Source organism: Sebastes umbrosus, chromosome 12 (assembly GCF_015220745.1).
Source record: "Sebastes umbrosus isolate fSebUmb1 chromosome 12, fSebUmb1.pri, whole genome shotgun sequence".
Taxonomy (NCBI): Eukaryota; Metazoa; Chordata; class Actinopteri; order Perciformes; family Sebastidae; genus Sebastes; species Sebastes umbrosus.
In genome coordinates, this window is record NC_051280.1 from 26,848,643 (window position 1) to 26,858,090 (window position 9,448).

General features: G+C 36.4%; 1 protein-coding gene across 1 annotated transcript; it reads right to left on the bottom strand.

The window, feature by feature from the left end:
• Positions 1 to 375: 375 nt before the first annotated feature.
• On the bottom strand, positions 376 to 7,876 carry LOC119498027 (solute carrier family 22 member 13-like). The gene is made up of 10 exons (XM_037786495.1): positions 7,455 to 7,876; positions 7,269 to 7,372; positions 6,049 to 6,203; positions 5,339 to 5,507; positions 5,134 to 5,254; positions 4,891 to 4,985; positions 3,183 to 3,397; positions 2,970 to 3,078; positions 2,156 to 2,362; positions 376 to 1,050 (listed from the first exon to the last, which is right to left on the bottom strand). Exons 1-10 carry the CDS (start codon positions 7,827 to 7,829, stop codon positions 993 to 995), a joined length of 1,608 nt encoding a protein of 535 aa, XP_037642423.1. The 5' UTR covers positions 7,830 to 7,876; the 3' UTR covers positions 376 to 992.
• Between the last annotated feature and the right edge of the window lie 1,572 nt (positions 7,877 to 9,448).

Genomic DNA, 9,448 nt, shown 5'->3' on the forward strand with positions numbered 1-9,448 from the left:
GGTTTAAGTGCTAAATAAATGCTGCTAAACTAGCAAATACATACAGCCCGTATTCAGAAATTGTGCGTTTGAAACAAGCCGTTAGGATTTTTGTCCATTTGTGATGTCACAAATATACAATATTTAGACCATTACAGGGTTTGAAATGTAAACATTCTAACTGTGTCCCAGTTTGTTTCCTATTGCAGTGTCTGTGAATAACATCAGTTATTCAGTTAGACAGGAAGTAAACATGGACCCAAACTGTTGCCTAGCAAATAAATTCCATTGCAATTCCATTGCAATTCCTTTGCAATTCCTTTGAAACGCACTAAAACGGAGCGTTTCAGACAGAGGGTAAATACAGGTATATTCAGGCCGACAGTATGAGGAAAAGTATGTGTTTTTTTTACGTAACAGGATGTAAACATCTTCTATTAGAAACACAAAATACAAGTATGAACCTGAAAATGAGCATGATATGGGACCTTAAGATATTGTTCAGTTGATATGTACCCACTGATTATAGTTAATATAATACTTTTTACCCCCTTTATGCTATCAAATATAGAAGTAAATAGCCAGTCTGTAATTTTGATGATTCGTCTTGTCACATTTAATAGAAGACAGTGGTGTTTAGCCTTATGATGGGATATTCATATATATTGTGTTAATTATCTTGGAAAGGCATGTGGTTCGGTATCATTTAAAAGACAGTTTGACTTTTTCTTTTGCAAACACAAAATTTATGAACAATATTTTATTTTTATCATGTTTATATGTAAAGTGTACACTCAGAATAATAATAAAACAAAATCACACTGTCTAAAAACAATATAGTTCATTAATAACAGTTTCATTTCAACTATGTTAATGACAAAAGAAGCCGAATAACAAACCAAAGCAAATGTTAAGAGACCTTTAAGCGTACACCACTTTATACTCTCAACTTCTACAGCAGCTGTTTATATGATGTAAAGTGATGACTTGGGTGCAATTAGAAGTAAACACGTCTACAGCTTGGTTTCATTTGGAGTTGAACAACTTGCTGTTTTTGTGGAGGTCTCGTCTCTGAAAGACAAAAGGACAGATGAGAGATATCAGGGAACAAACGATGAAATGAAACAGACGTCAACATATATAGTAGGGCTGTCAAAGTTAACGTGATAATGCAAATTCGTTTTAGATATGTATCTTTACAATGATTAACATAGCAGTTTTCCACCACAGTACCAAACATGTCATACTAGCTACTTGGGGGCAAGTCATCGTCAAGTCAGCACACTGACACACAGCTGTTGTTGCCTGCTGGGCTGCAGTTTGCCATGTTATGATTTGAGCATTCATTGATTGAGAGTTACTCATTAATTAATAGTTCACTAGCATTTAGATCCTCATTCGTTTTTTAATTATGTCATCATTAACTAATCATTGACTTATCATTACCTACTGTATAAAATTTGATTGGGAGTTACTCATTAATTAATGGTTCACTAGCAGTTAGTTCCTCATTCGTTTTCCAGTAACTACTCATATTTTTGTGAACCTGAAGGAACTGGCCTTCTACCTCCAAGAGGTCAAGGCCCAGTTACGTGCTGGTTAATCTTGTGTGACAAAGAGAATTTCCAAACAGATGAGTTAAAGCATAATGATTCAATTTGTTCCGAACAATTAATGTTGCATAAGTAAAAATAAAAGAGTTTACAGATATCTGGATCCAATCTACGTGTCCCTGACAACATACAGTGCATGGGTCAGTTCGCGAAGTCTGAACCCCGAGCTATCCCTGATCCAGCGTTTTTATGGTTTACACAATATCAATAGTCATGAGCTTATGGCACGTGATGTTTTTGCTGCATATCTTCTTCTTTGTTTCTCCTTCTGACTCCTTTCTCTCCTTGATCTTGCAAAAAGAACAGAACGTGCCATCCTCCCTGTCCTCGTAAACACTTCATGCACAACAAATCCAACAATCAGGTTATTGCAGGTCATTGTAAGCACTTTTGTACATAATAAATCCAACAAACCTTATTGTAAAGTATTACAGACAAATCTCTTTTTAAGGTACATTTTGAGCAGATAAAAAATGTGATTAATTTGCGATTAATCTTGATTAAATATTTTAATCGACTGACAGCCCTAATATATAATGATGGAACATATTTGCGACAGTCACCTGTTGTTCTCGGCCTCATCGGCTGACTCAGGAAGCTCTTTTCTTCTGGTCTCAGGAAGCAGGAAACTGAGAGCTCCACTGATCAGTGTGAGGCCGCTGAAGACTATGGTGGGTATGACCCAGTGGTACATGGCCAAGATGTTGAGCAGTGGAGCCAATAATCCACCTATTCTTCCTGATATGGCTCCTAAAGCTGTCGCTGTTTGTCTGAAAGCAGAGGAGTGGAAAATTAAAAAACATTTCCACATTTGGGTCGAATAGCACATTTTTTAAGAAACGCTTGGTTTAAACATACAGGGGTGGAGCCTATTACTCTCTAACAAAATATAATAATGATAATAATAATAATATAGCACTTTTAAACACACAGTTTACACACTGCAAATACCCAGAAGGCAACATAACAACAGAAAGTCAAATACAAGCAAGACAAAGTTAAGGTAAAGTTAAAACAAAAGACGCAAAAACATAGTAGAGAGAAGACAATGATGATGAAATAAAAAAGCAATAAAAACATGTCAATACAAAGAAACACAAATAAAAAAACAATAAAAACACGACATCACATACAAGCAAGTCTATAAAAATGTGTTTTAGGAGATGATTTAAAAGAGGTCACAGAGGACAAAAGCACGGCCACCTTTAGATTTAAGCCCCACCTGAGGATCTAAGGCTGCGGAGTGGCTTATATTGGGTCAACATTTCCGCTATGTACTATTAATCCAAGCAGGTTAATATGAACCATTTAATACATCTTAAAGTGCTGTTTCTCCAAGGTTTGGAAAGTTTACAAATAAAGCCTGTGAACACCTACCTAATAGATGTTGGAAACAACTCTTGAACAAAAATATTACATATAGTGATACCCCAGATCAAGAAAAAACGTCCTGTAACGACTAAGGACGTAACAGCAATGGCATATCCTGAAAAAAAAAAAAAAAAACATACAAAAACAAAACTTGACAAATTAACAAACAGGACAAAAACATTAAATTATCCTTTTGATAAAATGTGCCAAGGGGTTTACCTCGAGGAACTGCAAGGACGAGTAAACAAGAGAGTCCTCCGGCCAGAATTGTTGCTACGAATAATATTTTTCTACCAAAAACCTCCAGCAGCCAAAAACACAGTAAATTAGCTGATATTTCAACAGCACCAAATAAGAACTGTGTCACAAAGACGCTCAAGCCGAAATTTCCCAAATTGAAGTACAGGCAGAAGATGGAAAGGCTCAGTGAAAACCTGAGTATAAAGACAGGAAGAAAACACATTAGTCATGCAGAGGATGATACCCTGAATATACTACATTATATAGCATCATCAACATCTGCACAACAGCTTTTGAACTTTTGCATCGTTGCAAACACGGGATGAACATGCACGGACGTCTGTGAAGCAGAAGTGCTATCCATGTTGCCATGTTGTGTCCAATAATATGTTTAAATTAAAGCTCTATAAAACAATATGTTTGATGTTTAAATTAATCAAATGACTTCTTTAAGGCTAAAATAAAAATAGTTTGTCTAATCTCGTTGAGAATCAGCATACATATTTTGTGGCAAAACAATGATTTCAGCGTTTAATAAATAAACTGCACTATTCTACTCGTATACTATGAAATGACCTTGAAACCTAATGAAAATGTGCAATGAGAGCAGTTGTTTTCATGAGTGTATCTGGTGGCTGTTATGTTCTTTTTAGTAAAAAAAAAGGCCTAGTACTTTCGTACTAAAAACACATTGGATGCACATAAGGAAGGGATTTATTGGCGGCTAGTATCAACAGGAAGAATACAGTGATAAAAAAAAAAAGTCAATGTTTATATATGGGCATTTAAATGTCCCATATCATGCTCATTTTCAGGTTCATACTTGTATTTTGTTTTTTTACAAGAACATGTTTACATGCTGTAATGTTAAAAAAATAAATAAATAACTTTATGTTTATAAATAAAACTCTGTCTGAATATAACTGTATTCACCCTCTGTTTGAAACGGTCCGTTTTAGTGCATTTCAATGGAATTTCAATAGAACTGCAACGGAATTTAGTTGCTAGGCAAAAGTTTGGGTGCATGTTTACTTCCTGTCAGCTGATGTTATTTACTGCAACAGGAAATAAACTGGGACACATTTAGAATATTTATGTTTCAAACTGTGTAATGGTCTAAATATTGTATATTTGTGACATCACAAATGGACAGAAATCCTAACGGCTTTTTTCAAACGCGCGATTTCTGAATACGGGCTGTGTGTATTTCTCCGTATATTGAGCGTTTTTATAGTTTAACAGTATTTATATAGCCCTTAAACCTGCTTTAAAATGTAAAAGACCTGAAAATCTCACTTTTTAAAATATGGGACCTTTAAAAGAAACTTGAAAAATTGTGAACCTATCCTTAAATCATGTTGTTCTACTTATTCACCCATTACTTAAAGCTGTATTCATTTGTTATTTTGGGCCACTTGGGAGCAGAACTCCACAACAAGCTTAAAAACGACACACCTTTGAAATATTATGGACTTAAACACGTTAGCTCACAATTTACATTTTTATTTTCTGGCTATGAAACCAAAACAACAAGCTAAAGGGTGCTAAAATGCTCCGTAGAGCTGAGAGGAACTGCAGGGTTGGGGGTAAATCTCTGTTGGTTTGTCACACAGTCATTTCAGCCAATATTTGAAAATATTAGTGCAGCTTTAAGAAGTTAATGGAGCTCTTGTAAATTTCAACTCACCATGCCAGTGTCATGATGACGAAATATTTAGTCAGTGCAGGTGATCTGAAAATAACTTTAATGCCTCCTTTGTTCCCAACATCCCTCACAGCAATCTGTAACAGAAATATACTTTAGTGAAACTAGTCATCGTTAATAGTTTACTGGGATTGGTAAAAGTAGAAACAAATCATTTTAGGCAGCATGACTTCTTAAACAACATTATGAATAATTGAAAGAAAAGAAAAGGTGAGGGATCAGTACATCGTCCAACAGAGAGTCTGGAACAGTGCGTTTGTTGATGGCCGCAGCCTTCACAATCAGTTGTTTAGCCTCTTCTGTCCTTCCTCTGCTTAACAACCATCTGGCTGACTCTGGAATAAACCTGATAGAAACAAGGAAAATGACTATAGTCTATAATTTACAAAGGAAAATGATAAAAAATCAATTAAAAATCGTTAATGCACACCATATGTAGATAACAACCACTGCAAGTGGAGCTGCTGTGATCAGTTGAGCCACTCTCCATTGTCGGATGACGTAGATCATACCAGCGACGGCGCACTGTCCAACAGCACCAAATAGCTGAACCACACATGCTCCCAATGATCTTTTGGACGGTCCGATCCATTCAGTGGCTGCAATAAGGAAAATATTCAATTTCATATTTTTTAAGTTACAAGTTTTTACTGGGATTGTTTTATTTTTCAACAAAAAAAACAAACATATACCATAAGAATAATTGGAAAGATGATATAATGACATACACATTTTATAGTAACATTAACTAACATTGAAACAGCTATTCAAGCCAATTGGTGGTATATTATCATATATTTTGTTATACATATATTTTACCAGTGGATAACTTTGTATCATCAATATCTGCAAAAACTTCATACAATATCAAGAGATTCAAGATGTTTATCATTGCTATCAATTTGCTATTATGCCACTGTCTTTAATATGTGTATTGTCTGTAGTCCCATGTTAGTTTGATTTGGATTTTAATGTCCTGATGAAGGTCCTTGTTGACCGTAACGTTGACTAATAAAGCAGAGAAAAGTGTGTGAGGGAGCAAGTCATTTTTTTGAAAAAGTTTTATTTGGATAACCTGAAGTTTCTGATAGAAATTTAAGCCACACATGATAAATATTTATACCTGTATACAGTACATACCCAGTATAACAGAGTTGATTCGATAGCCTCCGTTTCCAACTCCCACCATGAACTGGGATGCTAAGTATAAGTAGACATTGGGGCATAGTGCTGTTGTTACAGTAAATACGAACATTATAACTGCTGTAATTTGAGTTGCTCGTTTGCGACCAAACCTGCAACAGAAAGAGATGAACAAAATGATACAGTATAGAAAAAAAGACCAACTTCTGTTATGGTCAACACACAGAATTGAAAGCGCCAATGGTGCTAATGAAGAAAAAGACAGAAATAGCTACAACCATATGCTTATGGACACAGGGAATATGAATGAACACTAGAAATGAGCAGCAGCTTTATGTTGCACGCTCTCTTCTTTATCGTACGGAAATGGAAAGCAGCCGATACTGGAGGTTTGCGGGCCTCTAACAGGTCCGAACGACGGGAGTGCACACTTTCAACCCAACAGAAAACCAGAGAAAAGAGATAACTGATAACTAATATAGTAAACGATAAAACACATAACCTAAGCAGCAGGACGAAACATGACATAAAAAGGTTGACTTAACAATTTTGTTCGTACAATTTTGATAATAAATGACTTATTTCTATAGAAGAATGCCACTTTTGCTTTTAGGGACTTCAGGGAGTCAGTTCATTTATATGTTTTTTGAAGCACAACTTGTCATCGAGCCAAAAGAGAATACTCTTTCAATTGGTGTCCCATTAAGAGTAGTAATACTCATTTCAGGAGAACTGTTTTCTAGAGAACAGCATGCATTTTGTTTTATGTGAATTTAACAGTAATTTAAGGTCAATTAAAGTTTGCTGTACAGCACAGAAATTGAAGTTCTTTTTTTTTTAGGTTTGTACATGTGTATTTGGGTTCATGTACTTGGTATTCATCACATTGTGGAAACAAAAATGTAGTCACACAGCCAAAAAATCTTTTCACACATTCACAGCTACATCAGGGATACTCGCCTCCCACCTGACCTGGGACTACAAGCACAGGTCCCCACAAGGATAACCACTTATTTTATTTTTACCAGGGTTGGTAACAAACTAGCAAGAGTCCGAGTCCATTATTTAAGACTTGCAGATACCCTGCTAGTATTTAATTTAGTGTTGCAACTAATTGCATATCATTGGAACCGTGTGTGAGGTTATATATTATTTCTTTATCTTCACAGCATAGATCAAAAATACCGTTTTTTTTTTACTACATGAAATACACTTACGATTCAGCAAATGGTCCAAATATGACAGAACCAACAAGAAGACCGGCCATTAACACTGCTTGAATCACTGCCACCAAGTTAGCTTTGTCACAAACGAGATCAAACTGTAAAAAAACAAAACAAATATTTACTGAATGAAGGATTTCATGAAGGTTAATTTCTCCAGTTTCTACACTCATTACTTACATCAGTGATTATGGTGGCATCATACATCAGGTTGTAGTACTCCCATCCATTTTGGCACCCTGTGGTCTCATTGAGTCCGTACTCCCTGATGGCATTAATTTCCCAGTCCACAGGGACAAACATCCGACACCTGCTGAAGGTCCCGTCCTCCTCCCGGGGCAGAGTCAGGTTCAGCTGCTCCTCTGTGGTCAGGTTAGAGTCGGCCTGAAGGATCCAGTCTGTCTTACAGTGTCGCTCTGGATCGGACTGGACAAATAGAAAGCTTGCTAAGATAAAAGGCTGTGCGAAATTTGGAAAGCAAACTGCAATCAGAGTGACCTGCTGGAATAATCCAAATTCTCCAATGTTCCTCAAGATCTCTCCAAAATCAACCATGTTGATGTCAGTTATCTCACTTTGTGTTGGTTGGAAAGGGCTGCAGCACTGCTTTTACCAATATCCATTAATGTTTAACCAAACTGAACTCTGAGATTTTTGGAGGCTGATGTCCAATTTACAAATCTCAGTGAATTTATGACTGATTATTTCATTCAACTGGTGAAGACCTGACGTGCACTAGAGCTTTATTATTCTCTGAAAGCATTATGATGATGAACTCTTATGAGCCTAAAAAACATCTCGATCTGTTCATCTTGTATTTTGTTAATATGGTTGAAAAAGGTTTTCTCAGAGCCATGTGTTTTGAAGGGTTGACATGACATGTTACTGACACCTTGCTGTCTAAACAACAGTATAGTCTGTAATCAGTATAGATTACATTTCATTGGTGCTTGAAGAGATTGACCTTTGTAGGTTATTACAGTTATAGTCTAATAAAGTCTGCGGCGTAAAACACATGCTCGTAAAGTTCAGTTCAGTTCAGTTCAGACAACTGTAGTTGACAATAGTAGCCTCTGTATTGTGCAAATAATCATAAAATAATGTTTGCACAGTCATGGATGGAAGTAAGGAATTACATTTTGTGTACTTGTGCATTTTGAATACGTTTAAAAATCAGTAATTTTACTTTAAGGTACTACTTGGAAAAAAAAGTAATGTGACAAAACTGTGCAAGAGTGGGCAGGATGCGCTGAGCGGACAGATTGACAATCAATCAAAGAAGCTGCTTGAAGGAATCCTGACACTCGACTGCTTTTCCCCAAATAATGGAGGAGACCTGTTCTGCGGTGCCAGTGGACCCCCCCCCCCCCATCAAATTTAACTGAAGCGAGACAGAAGAAAACCCATGGTCACAATTACAGAAGCATTTCACCTTCAAGTCGAAAAACCTTTCAAAGCTATGTCATTGCCAACTGTGTTTGCCAGGAAATGTTGAGATAGTGGCCTGAAAAGGGAGCATCCAATCTGCGCAAGCATGTGCAGGTAAGTTAACCCTCTGAGACCCCTTTTTGTCTTTTTTATAAGGGGTCTTTAGGGGCAGATAGCAGGTCAACAGTAGATGTCACATAGAAGTGGTGAACATCATCTGAAAGCAGGGAACATGAAGATTAATTTGAGATGCAGTTCAGCACTGTGTGACAATTTGTTCTAGTCATAAATCAGAAATAAACAGATTAATTAATTATTTAAAATTAATTGTAAAAGTGTGTAAGGGTTTAGAACATGATTATAGAAGTATATGATGATCCCCCCATGCTCTATTATGTCTCATAAGTTGTTGCCGCAATTTTTGGGTTGATAGCATTTGTTACACAGATTTGGTGCTAAATTTAACCGTTTTTTACCACTCGAGAATTGATAAAGATGATCAATAATCCCTCCAAAATACCACATTAAGACACCAAGACCTTGAGGAACAGCATAGAAAAAGCCATGCTGTGATTTGGTTTCAAAAACTTTTGACATTTGGAGATTTCTGCAGGAATTGCATTTTTCGGCGATTGGATGGCGATCACTTCTGTTGTGTAAACCCCCTTATTGTTAATATACCTAGGAAAGCCATCCATCCTCTGAATGCTCTAGGTCTCTAGTTTATGGCTGTAAAGTTGCATGAG